The sequence below is a fragment of the Oryza glaberrima genome, chromosome 6 (genome assembly GCF_000147395.1).
Source record: "Oryza glaberrima chromosome 6, OglaRS2, whole genome shotgun sequence".
NCBI classification, from domain to species: Eukaryota; Viridiplantae; Streptophyta; class Magnoliopsida; order Poales; family Poaceae; genus Oryza; species Oryza glaberrima.
Window position 1 is genome coordinate 26666541 of NC_068331.1, and position 18718 is coordinate 26685258.

At 45.0% G+C, this 18718-nt stretch overlaps 2 protein-coding genes, 1 non-coding gene and 1 pseudogene across 3 annotated transcripts; 3 read left to right on the plus strand and 1 right to left on the minus strand.

Moving 5' to 3' along the window:
* The first annotated feature begins 937 nt into the window (after positions 1–937).
* On the plus strand, positions 938–6167 carry LOC127775627 (probable alpha-glucosidase Os06g0675700). The gene is made up of 5 exons (XM_052301893.1): positions 938–1312; positions 2386–3035; positions 3123–3353; positions 4300–4940; positions 5017–6167. The coding sequence occupies exons 1-5, from the start codon at positions 1077–1079 to the stop codon at positions 5914–5916; spliced, it is 2658 nt and encodes an 885-aa protein (XP_052157853.1). The 5' UTR covers positions 938–1076; the 3' UTR covers positions 5917–6167.
* A 259-nt stretch (positions 6168–6426) lies between these two features.
* LOC127778145 (U5 spliceosomal RNA) lies at positions 6427–6538 on the plus strand (annotated as a pseudogene).
* A 1405-nt stretch (positions 6539–7943) lies between these two features.
* Positions 7944–8061, plus strand: LOC127778150 (U5 spliceosomal RNA). The gene has a single exon (XR_008018421.1). It is a non-coding gene; the product is annotated as a U5 spliceosomal RNA (small nuclear RNA).
* Positions 8062–8882: 821 nt separating this feature from the next.
* On the minus strand, positions 8883–12316 carry LOC127777053 (patatin-like protein 3). Its single transcript, XM_052303562.1, has 4 exons — positions 12299–12316; positions 10116–11288; positions 9960–10022; positions 8883–9635 (listed from the first exon to the last, which is right to left on the minus strand). Exons 1-4 carry the CDS (start codon positions 12314–12316, stop codon positions 9354–9356), a joined length of 1536 nt encoding a protein of 511 aa, XP_052159522.1. The 3' UTR covers positions 8883–9353.
* Positions 12317–18718: the final 6402 nt, after the last annotated feature.

Consider the following 18718-nt stretch of genomic DNA (forward strand, 5'->3'; position numbering starts at 1 on the left):
ACCGGTGGCGCTGCCGCACTTTGCATAATTGCATCCCTTTGTACAACGATAAATTTAATAATTTTAACACGATAAAATGAAATTCGATTATTTAATATCCCGATTCGTTTTTATTGACTCAGATGGTCTTACGTGTTACCCGCACAAATTGTCAATTTAACAAAGTGTTACATCATTAAAATAACTACTCTCTCTATCCCAAAATATATAAGAACCTAAAATCAGATGGGACATTTCTCGGTACAACGAATCTGGACAGTAGGAAATGTCCTATCTAATCCTATGGTCTTGTATTTTAGGACGGATAGAGTACTTTTATTGACGTTCTCTAGCGAGTAGTGTCAACATTGCTTTCCATCCCGAGTACTCCATCCAGTTCTATAATTCTTAACCTTTTGAAGAAGATTGAGATTAAATTATTATAACTTTGACTATTGATAACTTTAAAACTATTTAGTTTAAAGGCACCAGAATAACGTACATCTACAAATTTGCCTTACATAGTACTATAATAAAAATAAAAAAATATTTATTACAATTAAAAAATAGTAAATGATATATTTTAAATACCATGCCATTATTAAAAGTCCAGAATTATGAAGCCGGATCGAGTACTGATTACTGAGCAATGATTGTTTTCCTGCTGAGTACTGAATTTTCTTTTCTTGCAACGCTGCGGTCGTCAGGCTCCATGCCCGGCCTGCCATGCCATCCCGTCGAAACGGCGGCCGCCGGCTGGCCGTTCCGGCCGCCGGAATTCGCGCCCATTTCGGAGGCATCTCGAATCGGCTGGCTTCTGACACACCTTATCAAGAACGCCTCTCGAGGCTGCCGCGAAACTACTGCCCAAATTCCCCATCTACCAGCTCTCGTCGTCTTCACTGGGAGTCAAGGACACCGGGACCAGATCAGCAGCCATGTTGCCCGGGTGACCGGGTCAGAAACGACCAAATGACCGGTCGGTCCGTCCGTCCATTCACGCGGCTTAAGAAGGGCATCCATGGCGACCTTGACGATTCAGTAGCATTAGGCCATTAGCATCGCAAGCTGCCCCCTCTCCGTCTCCGGTGCGATCGATGGCGACGAGAGCTCGGCCGCCATTGGTGCTGTTGCTGTGTCTCTGCTTGGCTTCTTGCTTGAGCTCGGCCATTGGTGGCGTTTCAGCTACCGGCAATGGCTACCGGACCACGGCATTCCTGGTGGATGAGGAAGGGAGGCGGCTCAGAGCCGAGCTCGCCGCAGTCGCCGGCGCCGGCGGCGGGTCCACGGCGGCGTACGGCGACGACGTGCAGAGGCTAGACGTGTATGCCAGGTGCGCGCAGCTCCATTTTAGCATTTTTTACCGCAATTGTTCGATGAGCTAGCTAGCTTTAATTTTAGCTTTTCTTTCCGAGAATTGCTAAGATCAATTAATTCTTGAGCTCTACTCCTAGAGGGCAGCAGGGAGTACCAGCTAATCACCGTTATTTTTTTTGATAAAATATGATTTCTAGAAGAGCCAAAATGCCAAAAAAAAAAAGAAATCTAGGATTCTCCAGGACGGCTTATCCGGTGCTAGATTATGATATTAAGAGAGAGACATTACCCCTTAGACCAAGTTTAAAACAGATTATTATGGATTAGCTTAGGAAAAGGATCTAAACAACGTGCTAGAAGAACTTTTTTTAGAAAACATATTTTCTACATCCGTACAACAAATAATACAGAACAATAATAAAGTGAAATGACCAAAAAGAACAAGGCCGAAGTTTATGATATTACAAGTAGAGATGCTGAATTGCTGATTGGTCGATTATACATGTATAATCCGTACAATGATTAGGACAACGTACTAGATAAGTCATCTAGAAGAGAAGACTGCTTACAAAAAAAACAAGAGACCACAGAGCGACAAAGCCACAGAGGGTTAAAACCTTAGGTCTGTTTTTTCTTCAACTCCAATCTACAATTTTAGCATTTTCAATTAATTCATTTTTTAAATTATGAAATGATATGTTTTCTAAAAAAAACTTCTTACATAAAAGTTTCTTTAAAAAATAAATAAACCTACTTTTAAAATTAATAACATTAACATTTATTTATTTATTATTTTAATGGTTTATCCGTGAAGCTAAAAAGCTAAATGAGATTCCAATTGGCAAAATCAAACTGTTTTAAGTTTAACTAAATTTATAGAAAAAAATAGTAATATTTTTTACTCAAGATAAATTTATTATAAAAATATATTTAATTATTAATTTAATAAAACTAATTTAGTAATGTAAATATTATTATATTTATATATACTTAGTTTAACTTTGACGAAAATCCAAACATCTTATAACCTGAAACGGAGGGAGTCCAAGATAATCACCGTTATTTATTTTTTTGGCTCGCCGGCGGCAGCCTGGAGACGGACAGCCGGCTGCACGTTCGCATCGCCGACGCCGACGGCCCGCGATGGGAGGTGCCCCAGGACGTCATCCCGCGCCCCTCGCCGGAGTTCTTCCTCCAGACGTCGCGTCCGGGCCGGCCCGTCCTCTCCACGGCGACCTCCGACCTCACCTTCGCCATCCACGCCTCCTCCCCGTTCCGCTTCGCCGTCTCCCGCCGCTCCACCGGCGACGTCCTCTTCGACACCTCCCCCAACCTCGTCTTCAAGGATCGCTACCTCGAGCTCACCTCCTCGCTGCCGCCGCCCGGCCGCGCGTCGCTGTACGGCCTCGGCGAGCAGACCAAGCGCACGTTCCGGCTCCAGCGGAATGACACCTTCACGCTCTGGAACTCCGACATCGCCGCCGGCAACGTCGACCTCAACCTCTACGGCTCCCACCCCTTCTACATGGACGTCCGGTCAGGCGGCGGCGCGGCGCACGGCGTGCTCCTCCTTAACAGCAACGGCATGGACGTCATCTATGGTGGATCGTACGTCACCTACAAGGTGATCGGCGGCGTGCTGGATTTCTACTTCTTCGCCGGCCCGTCCCCTCTCGCCGTCGTCGACCAGTACACCCAGCTCATCGGCCGCCCTGCCCCCATGCCGTACTGGTCATTCGGTAAGCTAGCTCTCTGTTTTGCTCTGCTTCTTCTTGCATGATCTCGCCGCCGACATTGTCCGACATTGTTGCGGTGCGTCGTTGCAGGGTTCCACCAGTGCAGGTGGGGGTACAAGAACGTGTCTGACCTGGAGGGCGTGGTCGCCGGCTATGCCAAGGCGAGGATCCCGCTGGACGTGATGTGGACGGACATCGACTACATGGACGCCTTCAAGGACTTCACGCTTGATCCGGCGAACTTCCCGGCCGACCGGCTCCGGCCGTTCGTCGACCGCCTCCACCGCAACGGCCAGAAGTACGTCGTCATCATTGACCCAGGTACACAAGATCGATGGATCGCTTCAATGGTGAAATTTTGATCGGTGAAATTTTGAGCAAAATTTAGTTGAATTTGAACAAATATTACCAAAAAATCATGAAATAAATAAATAAATTCGGCCAAAATAATGTCGTATTAGAGGGGTCCAAAATGACCGAAATTTCAGTCCGAAATTTCCAACCCTGATTCTGTCATCAGTCGGGAAACTCTTTTAATCACCCGGTGGATGTCCACCCGTTTATTGCATGTCATCTAAATAGTTATGAAATTTTTTTTAAAAAAAATTGACAAGATAAATCAATATGTAATATATCACTTCACAAATATGAAAGTTAAAATTAAACTTCTACAAATTGTAACAAAAATAACTTAAATTAGCATACTCATATTTGCAGTTGAATTTTTTATTTTTGTTATAACTTGTAAAAGTTGAATTTGAACTTGCATATTTGTGGAGCGATATATTACATATAAATATATCTTGTTAATTTTTTTAAAAAAATTCATAAATATTTAGGCCATGTTTCTTTCAGCTCGGGATTATTATAATCCTGATTATTAGGAGTAAGCTGAAAAAAACAGACAACTTATTGAAATAGCTTATTATAATCTAGAGCCCAGCTTATTATAATCTGATAAGCTCATTTAGGTGAGCTTTTTCCAGATTATTGGGTAAAAAATTACCTACCATACCACCCCACTCCCTCTTTAGACTTGCAAACCCAATAATATAGACTCTAATAATCTACAAAAGAAACAACTAACCATTTATTCTACTACAGATTATAACAATCTAGTTTATATTAATCTGACTCTATTATCTAGATTATAATAATCTTAAGCTGAAAGAAATAGGGCCTTAGTTGACATGTAATAAACGGATGGACGTCCACCCGATTAGAATCCATCTCCGTCGTCAGTCACCAATGGCGGTTGTTTTTGTAGGGATCAGTGTGAACGCGACGTACGGGACGTTCATCCGAGCGATCAAGGAGGACATCTTCTTGAAGTGGAACGGGAGCAACTACCTCGGTGTGGTGTGGCCGGGGAACGTCTCCTTCCCGGACTTCCTCAACCCGCGCGCCGCCGAGTTCTGGGCGCGCGAGATCGCCGCGTTCCGGCGGACCCTCCCCGTCGACGGGCTGTGGATCGACATGAACGAGATCTCCAACTTCGTCGACCCGCCGCCGCTCAACGCGCTCGACGACCCGCCGTACCGCATCGACAACTCCGGCGTGCGCCGCCCCATCAACAACAGGACGGTGCCGGCCTCCGCCGTGCACTACGGCGGCGTGGCCGAGTACGACGCGCACAACCTCTTCGGCTTCCTCGAGGCGCGGGCCACGCACGACGCGCTGCTCCGTGACACCGGCCGCCGGCCGTTCGTGCTCAGCCGCTCCACGTTCGTCGGCTCCGGCAGGTACACCGCGCACTGGACCGGCGACAACTTCGCGACGTGGGACGACCTCCGCTACTCCATCAACACCATGCTTAGCTTCGGCCTCTTCGGCATCCCCATGATCGGTGCCGACATCTGCGGCTTCGGCGGAAACACCACCGAGGAGCTCTGCAGCCGATGGATTCAGGTAACCGAACACGTCGAGCTCTCATGTCCTCCATTAATGGCGTAAGTAAGTTTGAGCTTGGTTTGTGTGTTTGAAGCTTGGCGCGTTCTACCCGTTCTCGAGGGATCACTCGGCGATCGGCACCGTCCGGCGAGAGCTGTACCTGTGGGAGTCGGTGGCGAGGTCGGCGAGGAAGGCGCTCGGCCTGCGCTACCGGCTGCTCCCCTACTTGTACACGCTCATGTACGAGGCGCACACCACCGGCGCGCCCATCGCGCGGCCGCTCTTCTTCTCCTACCCCGGCGACGTCGAGACGTACGGCATCGACAGGCAGTTCCTGCTCGGGCGCGGCGTGCTCGTGTCACCGGTGCTCGAGCCGGGCGCGACCACCGTCACCGCCTACTTCCCGGCGGGACGGTGGTTCAGCCTCTACGACTTCTCCCTCGCCGTCGCCACGAAGACCGGCAAGCGCGTGACGCTGCCCGCGCCGGCGGACACGGTGAACGTGCACGTCGCCGGCGGGAACATCCTGCCGCTGCAGCAGCCCGCGCTGACGTCGTCGCGCGTGCGCCAGAGCGTGGTCCACCTCCTGGTCGCCCTCGCCGAGGACGGCACGGCCACCGGGGATCTCTTCTTGGACGACGGCGAGTCGCCGGAGATGGTCGGGGCGCGGAGCAGGTGGAGCCAGATCAAATTCAGCGGCGCGACCGAGAGCGGCGGCAGCGTCGTCAGAGTGAGGTCGCACGTGGTGCACGACTCGTACGCGCCGAGCCGGACGATGGTCATCGCCAAGGTGGTGCTCATGGGGCTTCGATCGCCGGCGCCGCCCAAGGGGTTCGCCGTTTATGCCAACGGCGTCCAGGTGAACGCGAGCACGGCGGTCGACGGCGGCGGCGGCGGGAACCCGGAGAAGGGAGCGCTGGGCGTGGCGCACGTCGGCGGGCTGTCGCTGGTCGTCGGGCAGGAGTTCGATCTTAAGGTCGTTATGACCTATTAATTAAGCCAAATAGAATTCGAGCATCATCTGAAACAAAAACCCGACGAAATTGAGCTGAATAAATTGGCCTAAATTTGAATTGTCTATTTCTTCTTTTCTTTTTCCTTTTCTCAACTTATGTTTGTGTTGTTTATTCCGAAGCTGTACAAATATATATTGCCGACCTTTGGAATACTGAACATCACAAACATAGATTGAAACTGTCCTTTTGCTTCTAAACGGAAAGGAAATAGCTCCTCAGAGCATGAAAGTGAAACCAATAATTCACCCGGTAAACTATAAACTGCATAATGCCCGTTTAGTTCATTTGGAACAGCAGTATTATTCCACAATTATCAGTTACCATCTGCAACTGTCATTTCACTGAAAACAAACTTACTCAGAGTACTTCCAAGAATATCCACGGCAGCTGACATGCAAGAGGTTTAGTACCATACCGCTTGTTTTGGTGGAGGGGAGCTAGCCATTCGGGTATTTAAAGGGTGGTAGCTGCTGGGTTTAGACTCAAGCAGCTGCGTGGTGAGCACAAAGCGAACTATTCTTTCGCCTTTTACTAAAGAATACCGTGTGCGCGCCACAAATAGCAGCATACTCTTATTTTTGAAGGGTGTTAAAATACCCTACATATCAAAGTTCAAAATTTTGATCAAAGTTGAAAATATGGTTATATTTTTGAAGGGTTTTAAAATACTTTACATATCAAAGTTCAAAATTTTGAACAAAATTAAAAATATGGTTATCTTTGTTCATCACGCTGAATGGGAGCTCACTGTATAAAAAAACAAATTAAATATGTTTTTTATATTATACTCCAGATAACTTGTTTCGACTATAGTGACACAGCTCATTAGTGATTACTAATCTCCATTTCAAGCTTTGTGCTGCGACAGTGTGGGAGACTGAATAGCGCATTTGTCTTGGATTCTACAGAAAACACATTTGTAGTATTTCATCTAAAGCAGCAGTAACTGTATTGGACGTCAAAAAAATACTTTTGCAGTTAGTCGTATTTCATCTAAAGAAGCAGTAACTGTATTGGACGTCGAAAGAATACTTTTGCAGTTAGTCGTATTTCATCTAAAGGAGCAGTAACCGTATTGGACGTCGAAAGAATACTTTTGTAGTTAGTCGAGAGTCAAGACCAGGCTCGAGTGGAAGTCTCAAAAGCGAACCGATTCTTTTAGGTTGTGTTTGGATGGTGGGTTTTAGATGGATAGGACATGGTAGTCCCTTTTTTATGTGTGTTTGGTTGGTGGACGGGGGTGGGATAGAGCGGCCCGGAGGAGAATATTCCTCCTAGATGCCGGATGGAGGGATCCGGCCGAGGGAGGACAGGGAGGCCAGCGGTGAGCATGCACGGAGAGGGAGGAGGCGGGGCCGGCGAGGGGGGCGGGGAGGTCGGTGAGCTCGTGCTGCCTCGAGCCCGCGCGACGCCACCTGGGGGAAGCTTAAGGCCCCCTTGGCCCCGGGAGTTGCCATCGCCTCCCACACCACCCACCAGCCGCGTGCGCCACTGTGGGCGTTAGCCTTAGCACCGGCATCCCCATGCCCGTGCGAGAAGGAGGGAGGAAGGAAGGAGAGAAAAAGAGAGAGAGAATGTGGGGCCCACGCTGACTCAGCCGCCACGTCGGATAAAACCGGGATCAAAACCATCGAAGGACTTAAAGTGAACGGTTTTATAAGTTGAGAATGTCATATATCTGATTTTGCGGTTGGGGATGATTTTGTAACTCGATGACAAGTTGAGGGACCAAAGTACTTTTTCCTAGTAGCAACCAAAAAAGAAAAGTGATGATGCGGTTCACTTGCGGCCCATTCTAGTTGGGCCATGAACTGAACAGTGCCGGACGTCGTTGCAGGCCGGGCCGGCCGGTTTCTCTTTGCATACATACCAAGGCCCACGCGACGTGAGAAGAGGATGTTGCGAAGCAAACCAGAATGTTTAGTACCATACCGCTTGTTTTGTTGGAGGTGAGCTAGCCATTCGGGTATTTAAAGGGCGGTAGCTGCTCGGTGAAAACTCAAGCAGCTGCGTGGTGAGCACAAAGCGAACTATTCTTTCGCCTTTTACTAAAGAATACCGTGTGCGCGCCACAAATAGCAGCATACTCTTATTTTTGGAGGGTGTTCTCTTTTTGAGAAAACGCTCTACAAATCAAATTTCAAATATTGTTCAAATCAAATTTCAAATTTTGTTAAACTGAATGAATATAATACAACAGGGATCGAATTTGAAATAGGGTGTTTTCTCTTTTTGAGAAAATGCTCTACAAATCAAATTTCAAGTATTGTTCAAATCAAATTTAAATATTGTTAAGCTGAATTAATATAATACAACAGGGATCGAATTTGAAATATTGTCGAACTGAATGAATATAATAGAACAGGGATCAAATCGAAGCTCAAGATTTCTCTAAATAGTCATATTTCAAAGCTCAAAAGTTCTTTGCCACCATGGATTTTGGTACCACATTCCAGCTGTTCTTTTATCTGGGAAGCCAAATTACCTCTGAAGATTAGAATCTTTTCCTTGGTCCCTGTTCCATAATGTGTTCTTGACTAAAAGATGTGTTGATGAAAAGAAACTGGGATGGAGAATTGGAGATCCTTCATGTTCTTGTTTGGTACATGGCTCATGAACTAGATTCTAGTGACGCATCATGTTCCTTAATTTCCTCCTGTTTTCCAGTGAACCTTCGTCTCTCTTTTCAAAGGCCTGAAAACATACCACTGTCCACTGTTCATTCATCTGGGAAGCCAAATTACCTAGTATTCAGAATCTTGTCCAGGTTCCTGTTCGAATATCACCTTTTACAAGGGAAAAAAAAATGACCAGGTTGCTCTGAAATCTAAACTGAAGACAACAACGAGGTCGTTCTGAAATCTGAACTGAAGATGGCCAGATTGTTCTGAAATTTTCTGAAATCTCAACTGATCCCTGGCAAATTTGCACGGACAGTTACAAATTTACATCAGCAAAACGCCCACACTGATCGCATTACATTGCAAGCAACCCACCTACAGTAGCCAGTACAATTGTACATACACACGCTGCAAAGCTTCAGCTGCAGTGGCACACGTCACTCTTGCCACGTCACGCGGCATTCTTCTTCTTCTTCTTTCCTAACTTAGCTAGACAAGCCTCTCCTGACAATCTCACTCGGCCACTCTCCTCTTTCTTCCCGGCCGCCGGCGACGCCCGCGGCGGCGGCGCGGGCCGGGAGCGCGAGCGCCCGGCGGCGCCGGCAGGCAACCAAAACCCGATGTGCCGGCGCCGCTCGCGCTAAAACTAAAAAAGAAAAAGAAAGCAAAGCCAACTTCTAGCCAAGCAAACAGATGAACTCAGCATCCAAAAAAAAATTTAAATAAAAAATAAATAAAAACCCAAAGCTAGTAGTTAATTTTGGCGCGAAGTTTGATGGTGGTGTAGAGTTCTCTCATGGCGACTCCGACGAGGCGTTGGTGGAGACGGTGATGAGCGTGGACGCCGACGACGACGACGTCCGCGGCGTCGCCGACGGCTTGATGAGCACCACCGGCGCCTTGCTCTCCATCCTCCGGTGGTGCTCCCTCACCAGCTGCTCCGCCACGCCGTCCAGCCGCTCGCCGTTCGTCTGCGCCATCACCTTCTTCCCCCTGAACAGCACCGACTCCACGCTCCTCTCCGTCATCGCCGCCTCCGCCGTCGCCGCCGCCGCTCCGGCCACAATGCCATTGCCCTGAAGATGAAAACGAAGCAGAGAGAGGAGTTAGCCCTTGCAGTTCTTGCCTCGTACTTTACTCTCTAATTACAAGTCGTTTTAATTCTTTTCTTACTACAACCTCTTTTGGTTTAACTGAATTTATAGAAAAATTCAGCAATATCTGTAATACCAAATTAGTTTCATTAAATATAATATTAAATATATTTTTACAATATATTTGTTTTATGTTAAAAATATTGTTATATTTTTCAATAAATTTGGTTAAATTTAGCCCTTGCAGTTCTTGGCTGGTAGTAATAAGTAGGTGTAGAATTGTAAGAATTTTTTTGATGTTTTTACCTGGATACGGATGTAGTTGGTTGCCCTGCACTCGCCGAACGCCATTGATACAGCTTGGTCCACCTGAAAAGGCGCAGACACCGTCGGGTAAGCGACGCGACGCGGGGTACAATTAATTGTCCTTGCAGAGGGAAATGCACGAGAATTATGGCGTACCATGTCGGCCTGGCAAGCTCCGGCGATGCGCAGGAGGCTCGACGACGACGCGCGGGGGCCGGCGGCGGCGTTGTTCCCGCCGAGGGACAGCACGACGAGGTCGCCGGCGCCGGCGGCGAAGGGGAACTCGCGCTTGTTGTGGAGCACGTGGGTGACGGCCACCGCGGCCGGGTTGGACACGGCGCCGCCGCCGCCCGTGGCCGCCGCGGCGCGGAGCCTGGTCCGGCCGTCGAGGGAGGCGACCTCGGCGGGGCCCACGCCGCACGCCGCGGCGCAGACCTGCCACAGCGGGAAGTCGAACGCGTCGGCCTCGACGGCGTCGGCGCGGGAGAAGACGAACGGCGCCGCCGTCGCCATGTCGTAGCAGGGTATCAGCAGCGGCTTGGCGGTGTCCCTCACCGTCAGGTCGCCGAACACCTTCTTGAACACCGACTCCGGCCTCCAGAACAGGCCACCCCCCCGCCCACGGCGGCCGGAGAACACCTTCCGGTTCCTGGCAACGACGTCGCGCGCCGCCTCCGCCGGCATCCGGCACGCGAACAGCGCGGCGGCGAGGAACCCGCCGGCGCCGGAGCCGGCCGCCAGGTCAAAGTAGTCGGCGACGCGGGCATCGGGGTTCCCGGAGAGCTCCTTAAGCCGGCGCTCGAGGCGGACCAGCGCGGCCGCGGCGAGCGCGCCGCCGTCGGCGCCGCCATCAATCGAGAGCACGCGGACGCGGCCAACGGAGGAGTAGTAACCTGCAGGCCCCTCCGGCGGCGGCGCGCCGAAGAGGAAGTTGGACTCGAGGATGGAGAAGATCTCCTGGCTGAGGCGGTCGGAGCCGCCGCCGCCGGCGAACAGCGGCAGCGCGAGCGAGGAGGTTGTCGCCATTAGCAAACGCGACGTAGAGCTGAGCCGTTTGGTTCTTGGCTTTTCCGAGATGCTTTTCTGTAGCGAAGCGAAGCTGAAGCTGAGAAGCTGAGGTGGGTGCTCCGGCTTGGTCGTCTTCTTCCTCGCTCGCGGCGCCAGATTTATACTGGAGCTCACAGCTCGCCGCGCGCGTGCGCTTTGTCGCTGTCGCGCCGCGTGTCCTGGGGTTGTTTTGGGGGTCGTGGGTTTGTGGCAAAAATAATAATAATAATAATAAACCGGTTGGTGATGTATATGTTGCCAAAGTATTTTCCAGTGATAAAACTAAGACTCCCTGTGTTAGTTTCTCATCGCTGATATCCTTAGCGCTAGAATGGCCATGTTGTTTGTTACCGTTTCCGTTCCATTTTAAGCACGGTCATGAGTTTCATTTTAAGCGCGGCCACGAGTTTTTGTGTTCAATTTTGATCGTTCGTTTTATTTGAATTATTTTTATTACTAGTATTTTTATTGCTATTAGATAATAAAACATGAATTGTAATTTTATATGTGATCTATGTTTTTAAATTTTTTTTAAAAAACGAATAAAATGGACGATTAAAGTTGGACATGAAAACTCATAATTGAGTTTAAAATGGGATGGAGAGAGTAATTCGCTTCTTTCTATTGAGGCTTCGCTTGATAATCTTGCTACCATCTTAAAATATAAAAGGACTTTAGATTGATGGGATACATCATATTACTATATCTAACTAAATATAATTCGTATTCATATTCGTAGTAGAATATGTTCCATTAACCTAAAATCTCTTTTATTCTGTAACGACGGAAGTATCTTCTAAGGATGTATCACTCTGTTATATGTTGTCTCTTACATTCGTATGCGTGCGTGGTTTGTGTGCGTAGTTGGTTGTGTGTGCGCGTTTTTCGTGTGCCTGAAAGAAAATTAAGTGTTGTGCATCAATTACCTAAATGTAATTTTCTTTTACAAATAACTCGATCAGCATTCCATCTATAGACAGAAATTCTTTTAAGTAGAAACGAATTATATATTCATCCACTTTCCTTATCCACTGGAGTGTATATGCTCAATACCTCGCACATTATGTCAACAAAATCAAGGTACAATTAAGAAAAACATCAATAGGCTGTTAATTATTGAATAAAAATATAGATGGCCCTCAACTTTGGCAAGCTTGAATAAAATGCACATGTTAGGGCCAATATAAATATGAATACCATCTGCCTTTTCCATGTTGAAGTACTGCTCTTATCAGCTCACTCGATTAGCTAGGATCATTTGGGTGAAACTTTAAGGAGAAGAATGTGCGCACTTTCCCCTGATCATCCATCGATGTCAATTGATTAATTCCACATCATCCAAAAGTAGCATTGGCCCCTGAAGTATAGTACACACAACATCTATCCCCCTAAAGAAAAAGAAGAAAATAAATTCCATGCATCAACTCATTGCATGTCTTAATTAAGCTGAAAGAGCATCATTCTAGCCTTGTTTCTTTTGCAATCACAAAGCCAACCAAAAAAAAAAAGAAGTGAACATCTCCCCAATGATTTCCATCTTTCTAGCAACCAGCAACCTATCTATCTCTGCATCTACCTCCACTCTCTCTGGCCTTAACCCTGTTCATCTGGCTCCACACTGATTAATTTTTCTTTGTTTTTTGTTGTTTCTTTCACCTTAAGCTTCACTCAATCTAAGCTAGCTATTAGCTAACTACCAACCGCTACTACTACGTGTATACGTTGCCATCACTCTGATTATTGCCGTGATGACCGGCCTTGTTGCTAAGCTACAGCCATATCCGCGCGATTTAGTGGCCAATGACCCATGATTCGTGCGTGACCACGCTCAAATCATTTGCAATGGATCAGCCCCACTATTACTGATGAGAGAAAGAAACCAATGGATGGATGCATGAATTTCAGTTAGGTGCTTGGCATCAGTGGCAGCTAGCTACAGTACTAGTTAATTAATTAGCCAATGCAAGCAAGCAATGGTCCGTGTTTGATTTCTCCGTCAACATTCCAATTGTTTTCTATATGTGTGTGTAGTATCTCAATTGCTCATGATTAAGTTAATAACTAATCATTGCATGTATTAGTTTTATTGGTCTTGTTGCTTGTGCTTTGGCCTGATCACAACCATCTTTCTTGTGAGATTAATAGATAGGGAGTTGAGGGGATTAGTTAAAGAACCCTTCAGTAGTTCAGTGTCCCTTTGTTGTAAGGTAGGCACAAGACAAGGTCAGATTTTTAAACAAGGAACTTAATTGATGCATGCTAACCACAATATTCTTTGTTGCCTTTCATCTTCAATACACTAGTCACACTATCTTTTGGAGATTACTGGACGACAAGGTCTTGGATATATCCTATCTCTTGTCGCCCTAGAGAATGAGTAGTAGCATGCTATTCCTGAAGAATCTACTAGGATTTTCAGTTCAGCAAAAGAAGCTACTAGGATTTTCACCTGCCACTTTCAAACAGATTTCACCTAAAAACTATCAACTTCTATAATCACCAAAAAATACTAGCTACCAGTTGAAATCATCACATTATTTTCAGCTACTTCACTAGAGTACTCCCACGAATTATTCGATTCAAGCATTCAAAGATGTGTTTTCTAAAAAATCTTTTTCTACTGTAGTGTTTATAAAATATTTATTCTAAGTTATTCAGTATGATCATTTTTATAAAATATTTAATTTATCTCTGTAATCAAGTAAATGACTAATATAAAAAAAATCTAAAAACCAACTGTCAGATGAATAATCCATAAAAAAACAAGAAAAAAGAAACAAGATATTATGTCGAGATGAATCACATACCAACAGAATGCTACAGTCAGATGGACCCCTAACAACTGTCAGACATCTGATTGCAATGTCGATAGAAAAAAAAAAAAAGCACACGCACTGCAGCATGGACAACCAGGACGTTTGGCGTCAGTTGAGCCATCACCCCCGTACGCATTAATAACAAGAAGAAAAAGATAATTAGAAAAAAATCTCCTAATCTAAAACGATTCTTGTCGATTTGCCTGTCTCGTCGTCTGCATCTCATCGGTTGTCTGCTTGCTCTTTCCATGAACCCTCCTGCTGCTTCAGATCACAATTGATAGAAATAATTAAGAAGTAGTACCTGATTACTGAATCCTCCTCTGTTTCTTGGTGCTGATCTCTGTTCCCCTTTACCAAGGTAACGTGCTACATGTGTGCAAATTGCAATTATCAGGTGCTAACTCTGAATGCTTTGCCCTTAAAAAGTGACAATACACGTATAAAATGTGCTTTCTGCTTCACATCTGCATGAGTATTTAAGCGTTACATGAATATATATTTGAGATTTCATCTCCTGATCTCCATGCGCACGAAGTGTGCATAAAAAACTGCAAATTTCAACTACTGATGAAGTTGTCAAACCTTATTAATTTGACTACTATTCATGATGTCTGCACTCTGCATGCATGGATGGTTCTGAAAGTGTTAAATTTTTTCCCCCAAATATATAAATCTGAAGGCTCGCACATTTGCTATGAATATGACATTTTGCACGAAAGGGATATGCACATGACTTGATCATTAGCTAGGAAAGGGATGGAAAATGACCCTTGTTGAAACAAATATGTACTTGAACATTCTGCTGGCAAGCACGAACTACTTTAACAAAATGAACAAAAAAATTATGTTATCATCGTGGCCATATATATTATATTACAATATATATATTTAATCTGCATCGAACTAACAGGAAAACGACTAGGTGGATGGAGAAGTTTGATAATCGGTGAGGAGCTAGAGCTTTCACGTAATCAAAGTCCTATTCACATCAAAATTTTCTAACTCTAGTAGCAAACCAATCTGTCTCCTAGATTATCAGCTTAATTAGCACACTGCACACAATAGATGCTTGCCTTCCTCTTGTGGGTCTCTAGAACATTCTCCTTGTTTGTAAATTCATCTGTAAAACTAATTGGCCAGATTTTGCAAATAATTTAACCAATCAGTAGTACGTTTTCACTTTTCTGTCTTTTCAAATTAAGGACCACTACTACTACTACTACTTCACCTTAAAACAGACGCATCTTAATTAATCATCAATTCGAGAACCATAAAGTCACACACACTTGCCCCTGCAAATGCAAAAGCCATGGCCCCCGGATCACATGTACAACGTGCAGTATAAAATCTCTCTCTCTCTCGTTGAAATCAATCAATTAGCGTACAGGCATTTGCTGCTTACAACTACAGTACTGCTACTGTCCGACACAAAATAATGGAGTAAATCCTTCGTTTTTTTTTCCCCTTAGCCACATCTGTCGGGAATCTTCTTGCATGCTAGTAGTAGTATCCTTTTCTTCTTGGATTTAGGCAGGAACATGTTCGGTTTATAGTTATAGAAGTTAAATTTTTAATGAGACTTGATTTTATTTTGGATGGATGGAGTAGATCGATGGACACATTAATTCTTGTGTTTAACAATGTAGCATGGAAGTTTAACTGACGAAATGATGAGGGGATCTTTGCTGACGGTACACATTTAACTAACTACTGTAACTGTAACGTGTGTGCATATCAGCTGCACTTTCAATTTAAAGGTATAGCTTAACCGGCCTATGTATCCTGAGTACTATTTATTTGGACATTATATATATATATATATATATATATATATATATATATATATATATATATATATATATATATATATATATATATATATATTCAAATATTAATTTACGCCATATCATAGTACTCTCTCTGTCAAAAAAAAAAGTTTGAATTTTGTCCCACACAAACCATCTTCTATCATTCTACCTACCCTTAGTACGTAAAACGATAAGTTTTATCCCTTCAATACCCTTTACCTACCTATCACTCTTACTATTTTTTTTAATTATTAAGGGCATTTTAGTTATTCTCCATCTCCACTAATTCCACCTCGAGGTGTTAGGAGTTAATTTTTTTGGGACGGAGATGGAGTAGTTGCTATATTTTGAAATGAACCGAGCAACCATGTGTTTACATACGGTAATTAATAATTGATTATGCTGCTGCAGCAGCAGCAGCATTATTATCTGACGCGGCTGCATGGCGACCTACCTGGCTTGCAGGCCACCTGCACACACACGAATGCACCATGCATTGCAAGTGTATACATATGACAGAGAGCTGGAATATACATGAATCGATCCCTGACACCGTGACACGAGCCATGCTTAATTTGGACGGACACATATTATTCTGCATTTCGGAGAGGAGACAAGCAATGTAAATGGTGACGGATCACGGCCAGGTACGTACTAGCTAGTGATAAGTATGTACGTACGCAGCACAGTAATTACGGGCATCGATCGGTCAGGCTAGCTGGCCTCCGAAGCATCCAAAGACGATCTCGAATTAATTCCATCCATGAATACTCCCTCCGTCCCAAAATATTTCACGCCGTTGACTTTTTTAATTATATTTGACCGTTCGTCTTATTAAAAAATTTAAGTAATTATTAATTCTTTTCCTATCATTTGATTCATTGTTAAATATGTTTTTATGTATACATATAGTTTTACATATTTCATAAAAGTTTTTAAATAAAACGAATGGTCAAACATATTTTAAAAAATCAACGGCATCAAACATTTTTGGGACGGAGGGAGTACATGCATCGCTCGTAGAAAAGGTTAAATCCGTAATCAAAGTCGCCGCGAGAGAATAACTCGTAATTTACAGCACAGAATCCAAAGCGTACGTACTGTTCATATACGTTTGCATCAATATGTAAACTGTACGCGTCGATCGACCAAGAGATGCGATAGTATATGCTTATGCATCAATGAACAGAGAGGAAGAAGGGTTTATAAAACCGACGAAAATTAAATCGGATTAATTCTCTAGGCTCGAGAACATAAATTGTTCGGTACGTTTTCAGTCAAGTCCGCAAAATTTCAAACTAGATTTTAAACATTTTGTCGAAATTTAGTTGGATTTCACCTGTAGTATGTTATCACGTCAACGGGGCCGGTTCCGTAAAAACTAAAAGAAAATCCACTACAAGAATCGAGAAAAACCCCATCTGACCACCAATAAAACCAGCTGGCCGTCAAGAAAATTCCGAATAATCGTAATGAAAACCCGCGTCTTGGTCCCAATTGTTTTTCTTAATTTCTTCTTTCTTTTGAGTGGTTTGATTTTGTGAACCCGGCACAGTGCTGCTGTGCGTGCGTGTGCAGTGCAGGGTCGGTGTGGCGATGATGAGCTAGCTGATGATCGAGGTCCCCGTGCGTGCGCTGTTGTTGCGACGTCGGCTGCACAGCCCACGCCCACACAGACAGCTGACGACGCCGACGCCGATGCCGACGCCGACGCCGACGCGCTCCGATCGCCTCGCTTTCGCACGGCCGCGCCCGGGGCACCACACCTGACGTCGTACGCCGGCCGGCCGCGGCGTCGGCGCGCGGCAAAGCTAGCTAGCTCTCCTGGAAAGATCGATCCATGAACAAATTAAGGGTTGGTTTAGTTTGTGGCCTAAATAGGTCTTACCAAATTTTAGTAAGTTTTGGTATGACTAATTTTGGTAAGGTAAAGTTGTGTTTGGATTAAAGCTAAAATAACCTAAGTTCACTATTAAAATGGTATATTTTCTTAGGCGTACCAAAATTTGGCTTCAAACCAAATAGACACTAAACCCTATTGAAATTACCAAATATTGGTAAGCCTAATTTAGGCCTCAAACCAAACCAGCCCTAACCGGCCGTCCTCACCGACGGCGACGAACCTTCCAAGCAGCAGCTGATCATAGCTGCAGCTGCTTCTGGAATTCGATCAATCTGGTTGCTGTGCCTGTGCATGCATGTGCAGTTTAATTCAACTAGCATTTGTGTAATGCATATGATATGCTGCTGGTCGGTCGATCGATCGATGGACGAAACTATGCCGTAGTACGATGTTGGTTAGCTCGTGGAAACGCACGCACGCACGGTGAACAGGACAAGGGATTCGATCGATCCATCTCTTTGATCTTCTTCTCATAATCATACATACATGATCAGGATATCACAAGTAGTACTATGGAGTATGGCCCAATCGAATCGGGAGATTGAATGCGGCGGATGGATCGGATATTATGTATGGATCGAAATCGATCGATCGACACAAGGCCGTGATGCCTCATGTACTCGTCCTTGCAATGCAATGCAAATGCAAAACTCGATCGATCCCCCAACCGTCGCCATTGAAAACGGTCGACGCCTATGTACACCGGCCCGTACGTACCATATATTGGAACTGCTACTCCATTGCTTTCAATTGGCCGTACACTTCATCGAGATCGACCTCACTACAGTAGTGCACGTACTCTGCCACTCTAGCTATACATGTACAATGATCGATGCAGTGCAGGCAATCACTACTGCTACTGTAGCCTGTAGGGGGATCAACCAGATACTACTTCGATATAAGTATAAATTAATTTGCATGCATGGATATGATATAATGGATCATGGATGATGTTGTACTGTTAATTAATTGTACGTATCTAGCTATACAAGTACTACTCTTATCTAACAAATTTGTTCAGGGCCTCTTTAGTCTCACCCTAAAATTTTACATCCTATCACATCGAATGTTTGAACATCTGCATGAATTAATATTAAATATAGGCTAAAAAAATAACTAATTGCACAAATTGCGACTACTTTACGAGACGAATCTTTTAAGCCTAATTACTCTATGATTTGA